At 36.3% G+C, this 22,374-nt stretch overlaps 1 protein-coding gene across 2 annotated transcripts in view; it reads left to right on the forward strand.

Annotated features, from left to right (window-relative positions):
• Positions 1-22,374, forward strand: part of Pur-alpha (Purine-rich binding protein-alpha) — a 233,584-nt gene that overhangs the window by 182,339 nt on the left and 28,871 nt on the right. The window contains exons 3-4 of one of the 2 annotated variants that reach the window (XM_068376742.1): positions 1,627-1,729; positions 12,368-12,495. In XM_068376742.1, coding sequence (XP_068232843.1) covers positions 1,627-1,729; positions 12,368-12,495 — 231 coding nt within the window. The remainder of the gene's footprint in view (positions 1-1,626; positions 1,730-12,367; positions 12,496-22,374) is intronic. The other variant, XM_068376743.1, reaches the window with a different exon arrangement.

The following is a 22,374-nucleotide window of genomic DNA, read 5'->3' on the forward strand; positions in this document are numbered from 1 at the left end:
CTAGAAGATATCAGTAGTGAATTTAAAATAACTTTGTAAAAACGCTTATGTATATACTATCTTTGTAAAGGTTTTTATGACTTGCTGGTCCGTGGCTTGAATGAGAAGAGTCATATCTAGAGTACGGTGTTAGTAACTTCATAGTTATGAAGGACAACTGGCTCCAGCAACTTGTTTCACCAAGCCTGGAGGATGAGGAGGGGGCCTCTAAGTGGTAATTGCTTCCTCCTGCATGTATTTTTTTTTTTTTTATTTTACACTAGATCCAATCACCTAATAAATCCATCCAATAAAGAATTACCCAGTGGCCAAGGCTTTACTGTTGGCCCTCCACATTACATTTAGCTTGTTCTTCATTAAATTGTTGTTCTTGAAAACTCTTTGGTTATGGAATGGGAAACGTGTAAGACTAGACCTTCAAAAGTCGTCACTTACATACATACGCACAACAACATAGCCTAATATCCTGGAAAGGCCTTCACCTCCTGGGAGATGTAAGCCCTCCTTGGAATTGTTTCTCCAAAAGAGGATCTTATTGCAATTGAAAATTTATTGGAGAACAAAGCCATCAGACTACATAATCACTGAATTCCCCAACATGATTCTTGGCTGCATCTTTGTCAGAACTGACACCCTCCTCGTTCCTTACAATACTATGAATGCCACTTCTCACTAACTGTGTCATCACTTGTTCCAGGATGTCAGTCCATTGGCAACAGCAGTTACCTTAATGACCTTTTTATTTTTCAGTATCATCCAGATCTCCTATTTTGGTAAACTGTACCATACTGTTTGGAAATTTTGGACTTTTCAATTATCTCTTTTCCTATTCTGTAGTGACTCTTGTAGCTTTCCTTTTTGACTTTTCACTCCACCAACCTTTTTATGAGCCATTGTATATTGATAATCACCAAAAATTACTCAAATGAAGTGAAATAGTGGAAAATTTTATGTTTTTAGGGTCTGCACTGGTTGCGAGCTACTTTAAAAACTTATATCTGGTCAAGCATAATGCTACTGACCATACTTGTCTCAGCCGTTTAGGTTCTTTTGAGTCCCATTTGCCAGTTTGACCAGCAAAATATCCTTCAATTTCTTGGGGAAGGTTTAAATGAAGACTATCTTTCGAAAGCAGATTTGTTAGTTCTGGTGTGTTCGATCTGCAAGGTTTTGTTGTACTTTATGTAAAGGGGAAACCTTTTTATCCCCAGTACCTTAAAATCTCAATTTTTGGAACACCAACAATGTTTTTGCCATCTTACTGTCTGTATAACTGAGTAAATGAATGTGACATAGTACAGGTGTTGCTGCCTGTATATTTTAGGCTATGAAGCTTTCCATTGTAGGATGCTCATGTGCCTTGAATATTGCTTTTTATTTTATCAGTACTGCATTTACTGTATATATAAGTACATAAATCATTTTATATGTTTCACCAAATTTCTTTCCATTTATGATCTTTTTACTTGCTTAATAAGTGAATATTGTTTGGTTTGTATTAAATGAGAATGTATAAACTTTATCAAATGTAAATGAAATGTGTATACAGATGCTATAGTTATATAAGTTCTTGTAATTTTATTTCACTTCAATATAATAATTAATCACATAAATTTTTAATTGCAGATTGGTGCAGATGGCAGAAGAAATCAAGTGTTCCTAGCCCTATCCACAGCTGCTGAATTTAGGGATCATTTATCTCTATTTAGTGATTTTTATGCTAATCTTGGTAAGTTATTTTATTTACAATTATTTTTGTGTTTCATCTTGGGTGTCCTTTTAGCAGGTGGTTAGTTATATCAAAGGAAAATCGTGGTAGCAATTCATTATTTCATTGAAAGAAAGATAATTTAAAGATTTCCTTATCGGGAATAATACTCCTGCCGTCTCGAATGCTTCCCTACCCAAAAGTGCGGATATTATCTCCTTAAGTTGGCAACATTGGCTTACGCACAGGTACACCAGTTATAGTCAGTCAGTCTCTTCTGGTCACTTACAGGACTCAAAAATGCATGGTTTGTCTCCAGTTTATCATGTATAGTAAGTTTTTCCCTTGCATTGTTAGTTTGCTTTTGCTGTTTGGTAATGTACAGAATAAAAAGAAATGTCCCCTAATTTTGTTAAAGCTCAGGTTTACTCAGGGTGCAAGGTTCAGTAACTTATGTAGATTTTTTACCAGCATATAAGGTGTACTGTCTATACTGTAGAAGACTTTTTGAGGAGTGCATTTCTTTCTCACAACAAGAGTTGCAGGAACTATGTAGACCCTAAGAAAATAGATTAGAATGCTAGTGCATGACAGTTTAGTGATTCCTTGGGAGTGGCTGGGACCATATCAACAGAATAGAAGTTAGCTAGTATGAATGAAGAGGTGAACAGTGAGATGAGAGGGGAGTTGGCCTCCATGCTACAGAGTATGTATCATGTATAAGTAGGCAGAGTATTTTGGGGGACCTTGCAGTAGCAATATCACATCAGCTAAGGTAAATTTGAGTGAATTTCAGGGTCTTTCAGACCTGGGAACTGGGGAAATGTTCTTCATAGGGTACTGGTGATGGGGATCTGAATATTTTAGTGACTGATCCTTCTTCTGGTTGGGAACAGTCCAATGAATTTGGGCTTTTACCCTATTCTTTTTAATGTAATGGAATCCTAGTCGATGTGTAATTCAGTGCTTTGTCAGCTCACAACAATTAAGGATTAGGGACTGGACTTTGCCATTCTGTAAACATCTGACTTCAAGCCTAGTTTAGCCACTCAGTCTGAGGCCTCCACTGCATGTGAAGTGCTTTCTGTGATTCTCAAAGTTACCATTTGGTAGGCTTGGGTGCTCAGACACAGGAGATGGTGAACCCCGAAACCATATTTACCAAAGTGGATAAGGCATCCTACAATGAAGCTGGTGGTTGAGATATATTATACTACTATGACTCCACTGAGATAGTGAGAGTAACAGACTTGAGCAGACTATTCAGAAGCTACCAAGAATAATTTACACTCCAATAAGCCTTCAAGGAAGATTATTATTATTTATTATTATTACTGGCTAAGCTACAACCCTAGTTGGAAAAGCAGGATGCTATAAGCCCAAGGGCTCCAACAGTGAAAAAGAGCCCAGTGAGGAAAGGAAATAGATAAACTACAAGAGAAGTAATGAACAATTGAAGTAAGATATTTTAGGAACAATAGCAACATTGAAACATCTTTCATATATAAACTATAAAAAGAGACTTATATCAGCCTGTTCAAAATTAAAACATTTGCTACAAGTTAAGAGTTCCACCGAGTCAGCTACCTGATTAGGAAGATTATTTTCCAACTTGGTCACAGTTGGAATAAAACTTCCAGAATACTGCTGTAGCATAGAGTCTTATGATGGAGAAGGCATAATTGTTAGCATTAACTGCATACCTAGTATTACGGACAGGATGGTACTGTCCAAGAAGATCTGAATGCAAAGGATTGTCAGAATTATGAAAAATCTTATGCAACATGCATAACCAACTAATTAGATGATGGTGCCAGTGATTAATATATAGAAAAAGAACAAGTAATTTATTATACCTGAAGTTCCTGTCCAACAATTTAAGATGAGATTCAGCAGCTGAAGACCAAACAGGAGAACAATACTCGAAATAAGGTAGAATTAAAGAATTAAAACACTTCTTTAGAATAGATTGATCACCAAAAATCTTCAATAAGCCAATGTTTTGTGCAGTTGAAGAAGAGACAGACCTAATGTGTTTCTCATAAGTACATTTGTTGCCAAGAATCACACCTAAAAATTCAAGTACTACAGGGATAAAGAAACATTATGAATGCCGAGATTCGGATGTTGAGAAACCAGTGTCCTCGACCAAATTAAAGTCATAGTTTGAGCTTAGCTAGGATTCAACTTAATACCCCATTATTTTCACCATGCAATAATTTTAGTTAGTTTTCTATTAAGGGATTCAGCAACCTCAGATCTAAATTAAGGAGATGGAATTGATACATATAGAGTAGCATCATCTGCATATGCAATGAGATTGTTTTCTGGATCAAACCACATGTTGTGCAAATAGTGTGAAAAGTTGTTGCTGATGTTGCCCATCAACAACAACAATTTTGCAATCTCTTACTCAGAAATTCTCAATGTATTACTTAGAGATTCAATAATTATGCTAAGAAAAGACCCACACACACTCAACTGTTCAAGTTTAAAAACAAGGACCTCATGATTAACATGGTCAAAGGCAGCACTAAAATTAAGGCCAATCATACAAACTTCCTGACCACAATCAAAGGATTTATGTACAAAGGGCATCACACGTTTCAAGGCCTTTACGAAATCCAAATTGAAAACTAGGGGATAGATGATTACCTTCAGCAAAACTATTTAAATGTTTGACCAAAAGATGTTCAAAACTTTAGATAATGGAGTAACATTGCCAATTTTCCGAAAAGTGCTAAAAGAACAACCTCTTCTTGCTAAATTGCAGAAAATAAAAGATAACTTAAAAACTAAGAATTTAGCCAAGCGAGCTCAGAAGGCCTCTTAAGGTTCTGTCTTATCTGATTTGGATCTTCCATCTATAGCACTCCTCTCTCTAGATATAGAGCTGCTTCTGGTACTGCAGAAGTCTTAGAATTCTCTTATTCTATCCAGGTCTCTAAAGATAATTCCTCTTCAAATGCATTGCAGTATCTTATTCTCTTATAAGTTAATGAAGTCACAATTTCTATGGTTACCCATGAAATAAATATAAAGATTCCCAAGAGGATTTCAATACTGTATATCATCTTCCCAAGTGGAGAACTCATCTTTTATTTTCTTACAAAAAGCCAGAGAATAAAAGTCCCTAGTTATAGGCTCAAAAGCCTTTACACATATCTCTTGTAATCTGAATTCATTAGGAGTCTAGTCCAAGGGTAAATTAGATGGGAATCTTCTTTCCCACCCCCTATCCCATGGTAAGGGCTTGGTTGCCTGATGTGCCCTTTTCAATACCTTCTATCAAAGCCATCCTCTTCCACCAAACCTCTTCTCTCCATATCTTCCTTCACCCTATCTCGCTATCTAATTCTCTACCTCCCTCTTGATCTTCTAATCTTAACAGGTTCCTCACAAGCCCTCCTCACTTTCTCTCCTCCAGCCATCTTCAACACGAGCTCAAACCATTTCAGTCACGACATTCTTATCACCTCTGTAATCATTACTACGCATGCCTTTCTTCTTTCATAATTTTTCAATCTTTATAGCAGATATACTCCTATAATGCACATCTGCATTCTCTCAAGCTTTGGTTCCTCTTTTTGTCTTGGAGCCCATGTTTCCAATCCATAGATTAACACTGGTCTTATTAATGTGCTATAGATCTTGACTTTTAGCTGGGTTGGCATTTTCTTATCACATATCACTCATTCTAATTCCCTCCACTTCCCCTTGGCTGATTTTATCCCTTTCTTAAAATATACCTCATGTTCTTCCTCCTGACTTTAGTAGACCCCAGTTATCTAGATTGCCCAGCCAGTTTTATAATAAGAGCCCTACCTTCATACATGGCTATCTTGTCCCTACCTTCTTTACTTATTTCTATAGCTTCTGTCGTATTCTCATTTGCTCTCAAGCCACCCCTCTCCACAACCTCTTGCCACTGTACAACCTTTCTCTGTAAGACTTCCTCATTTTCAGCAGTAGTCGCCAAATCATCTGCATATAGCAACTCCCACAATTCTTTATTTCTGATCTCTTCATTTAACACATCCATGACCCCCACAAATAAAAATGGGCTTTATGCTGACCCCTGGTGTAATCCAAAACAAACTTCAAAGGTTTCTGTTTCCCCAACAGCTGTTATTACTTTTGTCTGTGTTCTTTTGTATGTACATCATCTCTACCATTCTAACCAACTTCTCCAGGACTTTCCTCTTCCTCAAGCACAAAAACACCATTTTTCTTGGTATTCTATCATAAGCCTTTTGTAGATCTACAAAAGCACAGAAGAGCTTCTAGTTTCCCTGTGGGCTCTTTTCTGGTAATGTCTTACTATAAGGATGGCATCCACTGCCCCTTTCCCCTCTCATGAATTCTTACTGCTGTTTCCCAATCTTTACAGTTTCTCTCAATCTTTCATTTAGTACCCTCACAAAATCTTTCAAACCATCCTCAGGTAGTTTAATTCCTCTGTAGTTACCACATTCAATGACATTACCTTTCTACTTAAATATAGATACAATTAGACTATCCTCCCAGTCTTCAGGTATTATTTGCTCCTCTTTTATTGTTCATAATAAATCTAGAATCCATTCTTCCCCTTTGTAGCTAGTATCTTGACCATTTTAATTTGAAACTGATGGACATGTTGCTGTACCATTTTTCATTTTACTCAATGCCCGCTCCACCATTTGTGCTTTTCCCAGCTCTTATCTCGTTTATTCAATATTCAATTGTGGTTCAAAATATTCTCTCCATCTCCTCTTAATGTCTTCAGCCCTATTCTGTATATCCATCTCTATCCTTGATAACTCCCAGTTGCCCCAAATCCTGTCTTTGCCTTTTCCACAAGTTTGAAATCTTATAGATAGACTTTTCTCCTTCCCTTGTTCTTAGCCTTTCATTCAATTGCTCTACTGCTCTTCCAATAGCTATAGCTACTTTCCTCCTAGAATCTTTATTCTCTTCTCTGTACTGTTCTTTGGCACCCTGTATGTGCCTTACTTTCTAGTCCTTAAATGCCTTTGATTTTCTTTTAACAGACTCTTGCGCATGTCTGTTGCACCACCACTTTTCTTCTTTTGACACACTATAAATGCTGGTTTGTCCCACTAATTCCTCTGTTTCTCCTATACGTATTTCCTTCTTACCTACCCAGATATTTTCCACTCTGTTACCCTGTTCAATCTCTAAATTCAACCTTTACAGTCGTGTCTCTAGCAATTCTCCTAAACTGCTCAACCTTTCCTCTTTTAAGGTCCCAAACCTTGATTCTAGATCTCCTCTTTCTCTTCTTATTTTAAAATTCATCACTATCAGTCTATGTTGTTCAACACATGCTTCCTCCAAAATCACTTTACAGTTCATCAGTTTTATTTTTCAACTTCTCTAACCAGGATGTAATCTATTTGGCTCTCCACTCCTCCCCTTTCATAGGTTATCAGGGGCTTATCCAACTTCTGAAACCTCGTGTTCATGCATGTCAATTAAAACCTAAGCGATCTCTAATATATACTCCTCATCTTCGTTTCTAATTCCAAACCTGTGGCCTCCATGCACCTGTGCATATCCATCTTTTCTCTTCCCTATTCTGCCATTTATTCTGCTCCTGTGATTGGCGTCTCCTCCTCTATCACTGTTCTAATAGCTGCCCCAAACTCATGTCTAAATAATTCTTTTTCTTGTTTTTGGCAACCTATGTAAGGGGCATATGTTGAAATTATATTTGCCATCTGATGCCACATTGTCATTGAATTATATAAAACCCTTATCATTGATTCTCTTTAATTCTACCACTTTTTTCTTCCAGTCATTACTTATTCAGACTAACTCCATTCCTTCCCTCTCGTGACCCACTTTAATAGAGCTTATACCCATTTCCTATCTCTCTAGTTCCACTTCCTTTCCATCTTGTATCCTGCACACACACAGGAGATCTATCCTCCTCCTCTCCATTACATCCACTATCTCCCTTAATCTTCCCATTAGTATATTAACATTCCAAGTACCTGCTCTGATCTTCCATTCTGTCATTAGATTCTTTGGCTGCAGTCGTGGACACTGTGGTACCTCTAGCCTAATTAAGCACACCAGTTTGGGGGATCCTGACGCATGTTGCTTACATGGGACGCCTTATCCGCATCCACTTCTCTAATAGCATCAAGCATAGAACATTTTGGTTGAGGTTTTTTCCAATCGCATGCCCTTGGAGTCATCAACCAAAGTTACAGGCGGTGGTACTAACCTTTTGACTAAATAGTCCAACTGCAAGGTAGAAGTTTCCTCAGTGATTGGCAGTGGGCCTAGCCTTTTGCTAAAAAGCACAACGGCAAGACAACAGCTGTCCTTTTAGTAACTTTCTAAAACACGCACAACATAGGGTGGTAGTATTTTTACACCCCTACCGCAGACCAATTGGATGGCAATATCAAATACTAATTTACATTCAAGTTTTGTCTCATTCAGTGTAACTGTAAGGAACTTATTCAAGTTTGACATCATCCAGTGGAACTTTAAGGTACTCAAAATTTTCTCTGAAGACCTAGAATTACTATTACATGATCATAATCCATGTCTGATATACCTTCAAGAAACCAAGTTAGGTTGTGTGATATACAACCCGGGTTAAAAGGAAGATACCCGTATGTGTGAATATATTCCTACAGATGGTAATTGTGCTCAGGGTATTGTTATCATGCAACATTCCAGTGTTCCCCTTGAGTACTGATCTTCTAGCAGTTGTTTTTCATGCTATTTTAGACCATAAGATTACCATTTATTCTTTTCACCTGCCCATAAATCTAGTTTTACCTTGAATGATATTCAAGCGTTACTCAGTCAACTTCTTTATCCTTTTTACTTCTTTGAGGTTTTAAATCCCATAATCCACTTTAGGGCAGACAATTTTTTAATACAAAAGATACGATCATTGATGACATCTTTCACATTGATATTACTGTATAGTGGTGATTGATCAATGATTTTTCATGTATGTACTAAGACTTCTATTGTATGGACTTGAGCATTAGTTGTTCTACCATCCACTTGGACTTTTTGGGTTGTTGTTGATATTTTGCATGGAAATTATTTTTATCTTCATTTAAAATTTGAGAAAATAGACTAATAAATTGGGCTAAATATTAATCTCTCATGATTTTGAGTCCCATATGGAGGCTTAGGAATACTTTACCTCTGTAAAGTTGTATAATGCTGATGAGTCTATTCTAAAGGCCAAAAGCAAGCCCCACAGTCCTGCTTTTCCCTGGTGGGATAAGACTCTCAGTTGTTAAAGCAATGTTTACTGTTCACCAGCGCAGGATCTCCTGTTGTAGGAGTCAGATGCCAAGCTGCAGGAATGGTTAGACCTGGACTTCTACATGTTTCACCCCATGTCCATATATGTTAGATAATCAGCAAATTCAAGACTTATCTCAATGTTGGAATATCACTCAAAGCTCCACATTGGCTCCAGAGGGAATAGTTTTGAACCTTTGGTCTTTACTCTTGAAACTTAATCACAATTTCATGTGGACGAGATCTCTTCAGAAAGCCCTATGGTAATATCCTTCATGCTTCTTCTGATTGTGTGGAGAGACTTCACTGTCTCTTCAGGACTAATGTTGTCTAGACATTTTACCAATAAGTTTATCAACACCTGTGGCGCAATTCCCAGGGAATTTTAGCCACTAATGTATCCCTGGATCATATTGGTAAGTTCTCAAGTTCTTAATTTATAAGAATTTTTTTTATTCTGAACTTCAGGGGCTACTGTATACTTGTAGGTCTATGCTGACAACAGTTTTTCAACATATAGGTATGGCATATAGAAAAACCTCATTGCAGGGGGCTCAAATTGTTGGAATGTGGACATGGTTCTACAGTTCCTGAGGAATAACAATAGGAACTAGTTTCTGTTAGCTCAGACTTCTGCCAAGTTGCAAGCATAGTCTATAATGGTAGGTTTTTCTTTTAAAGGAGTTGTTCCATCTCCGCTGGAGTTTAGAGCCAAGAACAACCGGTTAACAGAATCCCTTACAAGATATCAGGAGATTCCAGCTTTTGGGGGATGTAGTGTGAGTAAGCCCATAAGAGATGAGGTGTTGTCTAATAAAAGCCTTGAGAATTTATTTGTACTGTACTTTACTTTATGAGGGTTCAGAATCCTGAAAGGCTTTTTATTAAAATATTTGATGACTTCATTCGTGAAGTCTTTTGCGATAGAAAAGCAAAAGGAGCTAGAGGACTCAACTCCAGAACTAGACCTATCAAAGTGAAGGTTCTTAGCATTTGGGTTGGCAATGTCCCTCAACTATATCAAGAATTTACTTTTGGAAAGAGTGTTGGAAGTAGCACATTGGAGGTGAACCTCTGCTTTTGTAATATACTACTTGAGTAAGGTAGGCATAGACTTTTGGGGATTGTTAAGCCTTAGGTTCCGTAGAGGTAGTCAGAGACATATTGAGGCGAGTTAACTTAGGCTTATCTCTGCTAGAATAAGGAATTCTGCATCTAGAATAATGAGGTAGTAGGATTTAAGACCACTAATATTGTAACAAATTTTGCAGTTGGTATGGTACCCCATCAGTGAATGTATTATTAGTGGTCTTAGATTATGTGTACAGTAGATTGCTTAATACTTCATATATTTGGATGTATTTACTGTCACTAAGAGTGATCAGGAAGGAAACACAACTGATGGAGGTAATACCATATACAGTCTCTCTCTCTCTCTCTCTCTCTCTCTCTCTCTCTCTCTCTCTCTCTCTCTCTCTCTCTCTCTCTCTCTCTCTCTCTCTCTCTCTCTCATTGTTAGCCAGCTGCTGCAGGTTGTAGTTATGGTGGCAAGAGAAAGAGTGAAGAAAAACAAAGACATGAGGGTCTGTCTCTGTCAACACTTATGTACTAGCAAAATGTGATGGCTTCAACAAGGCAATCTTCACCCTACAGGGAAAATTACCATTCAAAAGATATTGTCTTCACCTTACTCCCACTTATAGTGGTGAGAGACCATTTTAGTGTAGGTATTTTCCCTTACAAAAGGAGAGTGAGTAGCTTGGACTATGCCAACCATGTAGTCAGCCATGCTACTACTAGAAAGAGGTGATATGTGCATTTGTAAATGGGGTAAAGTCCGTGAAAGTATCCAATAGGAAAAACTTTGATTTATTTTAAATATGTTCCTTCCAGAGGAAAGGAATGAACTTGGTTAAGTATTGAAATTGTTTTTACTAGTGGAACCCGTGTAAATTACACGAAATGATATTTTCAATACTAATTATGTTGTTCCTAACCTATACATGTTTGAATAAAATGTCCCGAGATTAATTTTATAATCTAGGTTATGGAAATTGATATAACTCAATTTTTTGTTGAATATTTAAAGAAAAGAGTCAGGTGCTAAAGACAAAATTGGGAAAACTATATAAGATGTGCTTTGGTTAAGTAATCAAAGTTGAATGTGAATTTGTAAGAGTATACCATGAAATAATTTCCGTTTTCTTTAAAGCGTGAATTTGTAAGAGTATACCATGAAATTATTTCCATTTTCTTTAAAGCGTGACACACAAAATACCCGATAAATAACACACGCTATCGTATTGATATATAGATTATAAAGATATTTTTGGATGAAGAATTTATTAATATAGGATTTTTCTTCTTTATTCGGTTGTTCACTCAAGATGATGAATTAGTTCTTTGTTCAGTAATTTTAGATTTTAAAGTAAGTATTTTATGACTACCAAAGTATATTTCATTGTAATAATGAAATGCATCATAATTGTTTAGGAATTGCATAAAAGAAGATTGCTGAATGGGTTTGTACAGTTGAAAATTGCAAATCATTAATAATAGACACTGATTTATAGGTTGATGAATCTATAATCCTTGCCTGTAGTAAATATTTTTAGGGAAAATGGGAAAGTCCGAATTATCCTCAGAAATTATATTTGGTAGCTTGCAGATTGTATTTATATTTGTTTTATTTTTTATGGGCATTGATCAAAGATATTTTCATTCATTAAGAGTTGACAACATTGTGTTTAAAGATAAACAGATACTTAGAATAGCCCCCTCCTTCAGTTTTTGGCCATTAAAATCCATGAAGGAAAGTGGGTTTTTTTTTCAAGTCAGTTGTTTAGATGAGGTACTTGGTCTTACCCTGTCTTAACATAACTTTTAGCACCAAGAGTTGTTAAAATAGTACATGTTCTGTAGTTAGGTAGGTAGGTGCAGCAAATGAGCTTCATAGAAGAAAACTCTTGACTACATATGTTAATGTTGCAATAAACATGACTTTCAATTATTGATGTAATGGTATGGTTATAGTAAGAAACTTAGTTTCATCTTTTAATAAGAAAATTATATATTAAGGAAAGTAAAAATGCAAATACAGTACTGTAGTTAAGTACTGGAAGGGGAAATTCCCTTACTTACAAGATTTATGCAGAATGATGCAATGGTAAGGTTAATCACACTAGTTTTGTTGAAAGTCTTCAATGAATGCAAAGGTAAGGTTAATCACACCAACATTGTTGAAAGTCTTCAATAAATTTTTTAAGGTAACTAGAGTGCCATGTTGTAGTAAGAGTGTTTTTGAATTTGCTGATAGGTGTTCAGGTGCAAAAACTTTTGATAAACTTCAAGATTAGTGTAATGTTTCTTCTTTTTCAGGTCCTCCAAATCCTGATACACTACCAGAAGATGGTAAACTGAAGTCAGAAACAATGGTCAAGGATAACCGAAGGTACTATCTAGACCTTAAAGAAAATTCAAGAGGGCGCTTCCTTAGGGTGAGTTTGGTATGTTTTAAAATTTTGTGGATGAATATGTCAGTGAAAGTCACAAAGGTAACAAGGGGATAAAGGTTTCTTCGTACCACATCCTCCCCATAGTGTTGGATGAGTATTCATCATTCTAAAGATTTTCTCTCAATGTCGATTCTTATTTCACCTTGAATCTTAAGTAGAAGACCTTTATCTGTCCTTTAGTGATTAGCGCTGATGCATTCACTTTATTATTGTTATTAAGTTTAAGAAAGACCATCAGTAAACTGCTGTAGTTTTTCTTCTCCTTCACTTGATGCATGTAAAATAATGAAAATCATTTATGTACAGTACTTTGTTTTGACCAAACTTGGTTTCATTTAAAGTCGATAATTTATTTTTCTGCTTTTTGATAATTGAAAAGTACTGTTAGTGGTTTCCTGATAAGCTCTAGGCAATGAAGATAAGCTGTTTTCAAAATTCTAAGTTATCATAAAAGGTAGATGACAAATCACCTCTCACTGTTCTCTTTCATCAATTTTCAAAGTTTCCCTTTCCTTTTTTTCTATCCTGCATCTATACGGCAAAAATTTAATTTTAATGATAAAATTTTCTATTTCTATACTTACCTGATGTTCACATAGCTTCTCCCAAAAACTTGAGATATTTCCCATTTTCTTTCCTTTTAATAGAGTTAAACATCTAATACGGTATTGAGACAATCTAGCAGTATCTACCTTTTGTCTTTCAGTCTTAAAATCTAAAGTAATCCTTATCATCTTTATATCACTAGTCAGTTGGGAGGAAGGTGGGCATGTATATGAATGCCAGCTAAGTTTAGAAATGAAAAATTCTAATTTTAAAATTTTAGTTTGTGTAATTGATTCTTACTCTTTGATGGTGGGAGCTCTGTGAAGCAAAGATGGGTCATCAATAAACCTAAAATAGTAAACTTATATGATATCCTAGACCTCTAAGTCTAGTATCTTGGTAATAAACTGTCTCAAACTAAAGTTTGTACCTTGATTCCCCAGAATATGTAACTAAAGTTTGAAATAACTTGATTCTCCAAATTGTGTTCTAAATGCCCCCTCCTAATCCTTTGTTCCAAATAAAAAAAAGCTAATCCAAAAATTTTTGAAATTTATAAATTTAAAATTTACTTCTTTAATAAAAACAAACCCATTTTATTTGATTTATCACCAGCAGCTACTATAGCACATAAAGCCTTTCAATATTTATAAACAAACCAGGTTTACTTCAAGAGAATGCTTAGCAAATACTGACTTGGTATGCTACTGAGCTATGGCTGTAGCCCTTTCCAAAGAAAAATTCCTGCAAATAATATGAGATGTAGCTGCACTTCTGATTTCATGAATTCTAACATTCAAGTTATTGGACTTCAATCTAACCCCCTTTATGCTTCCATTGCCCAATTTTTAAGAAGATAGGACATTACAGTTGTAGACAAATGATGATCAGAACGCCATGTCCCAATAAACAAAACTAGACCTACCAGTGGCATCCTGCTGTTCATAAAGACCTGAATTTTTTTATCACTTGTCAAATCATGGCAAATGGTGGAAAGTAGTATAAGGCCAGATTTGAGCAGTCCTGTAACAGAGCATCTACCCAGGACTGGTGAAAAAAACCACCTCTACCCTTTTGTTGTGAGATGTTGCAAACATGTTCAAGTTTGGTCATCTCCATTAATTCAGAATCTCTAGACATACTAATGGCATCCGGATGCTGGAACCACTCAGTCTGAAAAATCTTTTCACTGTCTACCTGATCGCTAAATGTTTGACTTTCATGGGATAAACCTTGGAAGAAAAATTATTTTCTCATTTATTGTCAATGGGTAATCTGACCTTGTTCTCTCTTATAAGCTAATGGTAAAAAATGCTGGCATGCACTTTCCTATTAACACAGGTTCCTGAATTTGAAGGAGCTTAAACACTACTAGAAATTCTAGGCATTTGTTGTGAAGAGATGATTCTTGTGTCATCCATTTCTCTGAAAAATTGATAAGATCTAGATTTGCTCTCCATCCTTCTGTGAAGCACCCACCAACAAATATAGGTCTGGGATTCTCATTTCTAAGAAAACTTGCTTGGATAACCAATGATAATTTTCTCAACATTGCTGTTGAAGTTGTTTCTTCATTATTGGAATAGATATTGTGTCTGTATTGAATGTCTTGTTCCAATTTTGATTTATATATTTCAAAATTCTCATCTTTGGGTGTCCCAATGGACTGAACCTTCTTTAGATCAAAATGAAACCAGCAGAGACATCCTGTTGTTCATGGACTAACTTTAATTTGTATTGCAGGTCAAATCATGGTGAATGGTGTAAAGGCATACAGATTCAGATTTCTGTTTACTAATCCTATAACATGGTTTCCACCTTTCCGTGCTAAAGGATCCTGAACTGTTGAACAAAAGTACTTAGTTTTTGTGTGAAGATGTAGCAAACATGTCATTGCTGGGTTATTCTTGACAATTCAATATCTTTAGCCCATGTGAGGGATGTAGAGACCATTCATTTGGAATATACTTGACCCAGGACAGCACCCAGTATCGCGGTATAGGCTTTCCCATTACTAATAAAAATGGTAAATCTCTTATTATTATTATTATTATTATTATTATTATTATTATTATTATTATTATTATTAATTATTAGTAGCTATGCTACAACCATAGTCGAAAAGGTAAGATGCTACCAGCCCGAAGGCTCCAACAATGAAAATAGTCCAGTAAGGAAAGGCAGTAAGATAATAAATAAACTATATATGAGAAGTAATGAATAAAAAATATAAAATATTTTAAGATAAGTATTCCAGTATTGACAGTGAGGTCAAAAGAAAAGCCAGGAATGACTGGAGAGAATATTTAGACAGTAAAGCAGATGAGGCTGACAAATCTATGAATTCAGGAAGTGGCTATGGTGTAAGAATTGCTCATAGAATTATTAATGAAATCTCAACTGGGGCAAAGAAGAAGAAGCATATACCCATCAAAAAGAGAGATGGCTCTGTTATAGCAACAGAAGATGAAGAAAGACATTGGATGGAACACTTTAGTGAGGTTATGAATAGGAGATATGAAGGGAATAATTTGATTGATATACTGTACCTGAAGCTGATGAAGACCTTGATGTTCCCATGAATGAATTCAGTGTGTTGAAAGTCAAAGCTATCCTAAAAAAATAGAGAGATGGAAAGCTCCAGGATACGATGGAATAACTGCCGAAATGATACTGGTAGAAAATGAAGTGACTCCCAGACTACTTACAAGATTATATTGTAGAATGTGGCATGAAGAGGCAAAACCTAATGAATGGGAGTTAGGAGTGTTGGTGAAAATAGCAAAAAAGGAGACCTGAGTGATTGCAATAATTGCAGAGGTAGAACACTTATGTCAGTTCTTATGAAAATATATAGTTTACTTATTCTAAAGAGATTGGAGAGAAAGATTGATGAAAAACTTAAGAGATGAACAAGCAGGAGTAAGAAAAGGTAGAAGTTGCACTGACCAAATTTTCATTTCGGGACATGTTGTCCAGCAATGCATAGAATATAAAAATCCCCTTTTGATGGCATTTGTGGACTATGAAAAAGCCTTTGATAGTGTGCACTGGCCAATTTTGTGGAAAGTCCTGCGTTATTATGGAATTCCTCTTGAATATGTAAATTTGATTGTCTGTTCATGAGCTTAGCAAGTGCAAAGTTAATGTTAATGGAGTCTTATAAAATGAATTTCCAGTGAACAGCGGAGTACTCCAAGGGAATGTGTTATCACCTATGTTGTTTAAACTCCTCATGGATTTTGTAATGCATAGAACAATCAGAGATGGTGAAGGATTGGACTAGATTAGTGATAGGGATTCAGCAGACATAAAGTAGGTTGATGATGCTGCTCTTGTTAGAAGAACAACACAGAATTTGCAATGCTTGCTTACCAAAGTACATGAAATATCACACGAAGTTGGGCTGAAGTTAAATAGAAGAAAGACAGATGATGAGAACGGCGTATACAATAGAAGTTGAAATATCATTGGAAGGAGGAAGGATTAATGAGGTAGAATCATTCAAGTATTTAGGAATTATGATCTCCAATACAATGTCTTTAGAATTAGAGTTTAGTGAAACATTGAAAAAAAGCAAATCAGACAATGGCTAGGTTAAGTAAAATTTGGACATCAAATTCCCTGAAATTATATATATAAATCAGACTATATATCAGTTTAGTGAGATCGGTGTTACTCTATGGACATGAGTTATCATATGACAGTGAAACAATCTCTAATAGATTTATTAGATTTGAAAACAAAGCCCTCAGAAGGATATTGGGAGTTAAATGGCAGGACAGGATTAGAAATGAAACTATAAGGGAGATTACTCAAGTACCTTATGTGGATGAGATTATGATGAGGAGTAGATGGAGATGGTTAGGGTATGCTCTTTGCACTCCCAAAGAGAGATTAGTGCACCAAATGTTCAGCTGGGTTCCATAAGGCGTTAGAAGAGTTGAAAGACACAGACCTACATGGCTGAGGACTATGAAATGTGAACAGAAAAGCTCAAGATAGAGATAACTGGCGAAATCTAACCGAGGCCCTTTGCGTGTATAGGCGTAGGAGGTGATGATGATGATGTTTAACATTTAAATAGATGTCATATATAAACTATGAAGAGAGACTCACGTGAATCTGTTAAGCACAAAAACAATTGCTGCAAGTTTAAACTTTTGAAATTCCATTGGTTCAGCTGCTAGGGTAGGTAGATCATTCCACAATCTACCACCCTAAATGACGGATTCTGGCTAAGGTAGCCTTCACTCCTTGTCGTTGATTTTGTCCTGCCATTGTGGGATAGTAGAAATGTCATGTTTCCACTGTAATCTCAGTTCCAAAATCATTTACCCTTCAACTGTGATAAAGCAGTATAAGCAGTTGAAAATTTATGGATAGTATGGATATATGTTAATTATTATTAAATATCTATTTTACTCTGCAGTAGTCAGTAAAGATATTAAATGGATCAGAAAAGTATACATAAATTTTCATTGGACTGGATTATACATTCCAAGCACCATGTAATGTTGATCTGAAATACATTTAATACCAACAATAATATTTGATTAAAATTATTCATATTATCAAGGAATTATAGTTATCTAAAACTAATTATCTAGACATAACCTCATTTATTTACATAGGAACAAAAATAATTTGTATTTTTCCTACGTATACAAACGCATTTTAAATATGCTCAGAATAATCATACACTGTAGTTGTGTTTTTAAGTAAAATAAAAATAGGAATTAATTTTATCTTTACACAGTAAAAACATTCCTTTATATGTACATATTTTGTCAAGATGGCAGTAGACGGTATCCTTACATAATATCATTGACGAAGTTGTAAACATTGCCGAAACTTGCAAATTGTTTCATTTTTACACTTTCTTAAACAGAATTGCAGCATTTTTTATAAATTAAAAACAAATATCTCGGTTGTGTTTCTTTTAGAGAAACAAACAAAAACTGTGCATTCGATTACTGTTCAACACTGATTCTCTCTCTCTCGCTTAATAGAGTGAACTTTCTTCCTTCTTATGTTAGCAAGATGTTGAAATTGTCTTTTCCTCTTTGAAATGATAAAATTCTTCCCAAAAAACAAGAAAAACAAACGTAAAAATTAGTGAATGACCGGGGGCGTTCAAAGTTTTTCTTTGTATTTTTACAAAGACAATATTAATAAATCCTGATTATTATGAATTTTATGTTCCTTTTTGGATATTGATAAACGAAAACAAAGTTATTTATCGTAATTTATTCATAAACGAAGATGCTTTTGCTTAATATCTTGCTTCTTAGGCTTGTTTCAGGCAAAGCCGTCGCTTCTCCATCCAAACAACTCTCTCTCTCTCTCTCTCTCTCTCTCTCTCTCTCTCTCTCTCTCTCTCTCTCTCTCTCTCTCTCTCTCTCTCTCTCTCTCTCTCTCTCTCTCTCTCTCTAACGCTTAATAGAGCGAATTTTCTTCTTCTTTATGTTAGCAAGATGTTGAAATTGTCTTTTCCTCTGAAATTTTAAAGTTCTTGCCTAAAACGAGAAAAACAAACGTAGAAATGAGTGAATGTCAGAGATCAAACTCAGACATATACTCTGTCTTATGCTCGCTTCACACATTCCCGATTATGGCTCCCGATGCTGATTTTTTGTTCCAATGTAAAAAAATTGCCGATTTTCCACGATTATATACGATTGGAGGGCCCAGATCGAAGTCACAGGCCGAAAATCTTGAATCATCAGGACCATGCTATGACTGTGTTAAGACTGTCGAATCAATATTACGATTATGTTTCGATGGTTGTAAAGGTTTACGATGATCGGTATTGTGCTAGGGAAATTAGGCCACGCCCCCTTTAACAATATTCGGGAAGTTTCACGATCGTCGTAAGAAGCGATTCGATTTTTGGCAGCCCTTCAACAATCATCGGAAGCTTGCAACTGAGGTTATTTTTTTTCACCGAAGTTCGTGCGCACATTTTGATCATCGTATTCTAGATTATGATGATCTAAATGCTCTTCGATGATCAAAGACACGTTACGATGATCAGAAAATGCGTGCCGAAGTTTGTTAAAAATTTTGACAAATGGCAGTTGCCCCAACCATTTAGCGTAGCGCTAAATGGCCGGCCTGGTTCGGGCCACGAGGCTTGCCCCGCTTCCTGACATTCATACCAACCTCGCCGACGTGACGAAAAAACCCTTCGATATTCGGCTATTACACCTTCGATAATCATAATAGGTTGCAAACTACCAATTTTCTGTCTTTGGGAGCAATCGGGAGCAAAATCTTGAATGTGTGAACCCAGCATTAGGTTTGCGGTAGGACTGAAGGACGAAGGGTGTAGTGCTACATCTGCGACTCGTGGAATTTATACAGATGCCATTGTTCACAATTTCTTTTACATTAAAATGTAATAATTGAAAAAAATTACGATAACACAAGAAATACTGCATTTTCTTGTTGGAAACAATGTTTATGGTTTATCGAGTTACTTTTACTAATTACCCTGTGACTATGAAAGTAAGAGGAATTTTGACAAAATATTTCAGATACGCATTCTCCATTGCCATATGAAGCTCAGTGAATTTTTTCACGATTTTGTTTTTCCTCCTATATCCCCATATATTGGCATTCGAGCTGGCCCCCTTAAATAACGTCTCTTCCTCTCTAACCTTCATGTGTGCATGCTTATTCGTTTTAGAACATTCTAAATTTTCTGCATTGTAATAGAGTTTTCCCATGCCATACACCAAATTAGATCTGTATGTGTCAGAGTAGATTCATTACAAATCACAATTCATTTATAATGTTGATATAGATTTGACTGAGAAATTACCTAGTAACTCAATGATGATAATAAAAAATATAAATACTATTACTACACATATCACCATTATTATTTCAAGTTCTTAAGACATACATAATAATCCTTTCTTCAAGATATTATTTCTAACACTTTATGCAAGTTGCTCAAGATTTCTCATAATACTGACTATCCTTTGCCTTCTAATCTTCCCAGACTACAATCCTATGCATAAAATATCACTCAACAATCTGTTCACAACTGGAATAAAAGTTTTAGAATACTGTGTGTAGTAGTAATGTGCCTTATGATGAAGAAGGCATGACTTTCAAAATTAAAGTAAACTCATATTATGCAATTACTGTAATTCCCTAAGGTATGCTTCTTCATCATTAGGCACAATATTACTGCACTCAGTACCGTATTCAAAAACTTTTATTCCATCTGTGAACAATCTTAGAAGTACAGGGTGGTTTTAGAAGAGGCAGGGGTTGTATGAATTAGATTTTTTCAGTTAGGCAGATATGCGAGAAATATTTAGCAAAAGGTAAGGATGTGTATGTTGCATTTATGGATCTGGAGAAAGTGTATGATAGAGTTGATAGGGAAGCAATGTAGAATGTGATGAGGTTATATAGAGTTGGTGGAAGGTTGTTGCAAGCAGTGAAAAGTTTCTACAAAGGTAGTAAAGCATGTGTTAGGATAGGAAATGAAGTGAGCGATTGGTTTCTGGTAGAGTGGAACTGAGACAGGGATGTGTAATGTCACCGTGGTTGTTTAACTTGTATGTTAATGGAGTGATGAGAGAGGTGAATGCACGAGTACTTGGACGAGGATTGAAACTGGTAGACGAGAATGACCATGAATGGGAGGTAAATCAGTTGTTGTTTGCGGATGATACTGTACTGGTTGCGGACGCGGAAGAGAAACTTGGCCGATTAGTGACATAATTTGGAAGGGTGTGTGAGAGAAGGAAGTTGAGAGTTAATGTGGGTAAGAGTAAGGTTATGAGATGTACGAGAAGGGAAGGTGGTGCAAGGTTGAATGTCATGTTGAATGGAGAGTTACTTGAGGAGGTGGATCAGTTTAAGTACTTGGGGTCTGTTGTTGCAACAAATGGTGGAGTGGAAGCAGATGTACGTCAGAGAGTGAATGAAGGATGCAAAGTGTTGGGGGCAGTTAAGGAAGTAGTAAAAAATAGAGGGTTGTGCATTAATATAAAGAGAGTTCTGTACGAGAAAGTGATTGTACCAACTGTAATGTATGGATCGGATTTGTTGGGAGTGAAAGTGATGGAGAGACAGAAATTGAATGTGTTTGAGATGAAGTTTCTAAGGAGTATGGCTGGTGTATCTCGAGTAGATAAGGTTAGGAACAAAGTAGTGAGGTTGAGAACAGGTGTAAGAAATGAGTTAGTAGCTAGAGTAGATATGAATGTGTTGAGGTGGTTTGGCCATGTTGAGAGAATGGAAAATGGCTGTCTGCTAAAGAAGGTGATGAATGCGAGTTGATGGGAGAAGTACAAGAGAAAGGCCAAGGTTTGGGCTGGATGGATGGAGTGAAGGAAGCTCTGGGTCATAGGAGAATAGATGTGAGAGAGGCAAGAGAGCATGCTAGAAATAGGAATGAATGACGAGCGATTGTAACGCAGTTCTGGTAGGCCTTGCTGCTTCCTCCGGTGCCTTGGATGACCACGGAGGTAGCAGCAGTAGGGGATTCAGCGTTATGAAGCTTCATCTGTGGTGGATAATGTGGGAGGGTGTGCTGTGCCACCCTAGCAGTACCAGCCGAACTCGGTTGAGCCCCTTGTCGGGCTGGGAGGAACATAGAGAGGAGACGTCCCCTTTTTTGTTTCGTTTATTTGATGTCGGCTACCCCCCAAAATTGGGAGAAGTGCCTTGGTATATGTATGATGATGTGAACAGATTGTTGAGTGATCTAATTAATCATTGGTATTAGGTTCGAAAAGGCACAAGCCAAACGTTGTGATACTACCACTAGAGAGTTGTATTGGATCCCTCTTTCATTACGGTTCATTTTTCCTTCGCCTACACCTGTACAGAAAAGTTTGGCCTATTCTTTACACATTCTCCTCTTTACTCATACACCTGACAACACTAAGGTAACCAAACAATTCTCCTTCAGTCAATGAGTTAACTACTGTGATGTAATTGTTCTGGGGCTACTTTCCTCTTGGTAAGGGTTGAAGAAACTCTATAGCTATGGTAAGCAGCTCTTCTAGGAGGAGGACACTCCAAAATCAAACCATTGCTTTCTAGTCTTAGGTAGTGCCATAGCCTCTGTACCATGGCCTGCCACTGTATTCGATTTCAGTTCTCTTGCTAGAGGGTACACTCGGGCTCACTGTTTTATCTTATTTCTCTTCCTCATTTTTTTTTTTTATTTTAAGTTTTTATTGTTTATATTTGAAGGGTCTACTTTAATGAGGTTACTGTTCTTAAAATATTATAATTTGATTGATTATTACTTCTCTAGTAGTTTGTTCATTTCCTTGTTTCTTTTCCTCACTG

The sequence above is a fragment of the Palaemon carinicauda genome, chromosome 7 (genome assembly GCF_036898095.1).
Source record: "Palaemon carinicauda isolate YSFRI2023 chromosome 7, ASM3689809v2, whole genome shotgun sequence".
Taxonomy (NCBI): Eukaryota; Metazoa; Arthropoda; class Malacostraca; order Decapoda; family Palaemonidae; genus Palaemon; species Palaemon carinicauda.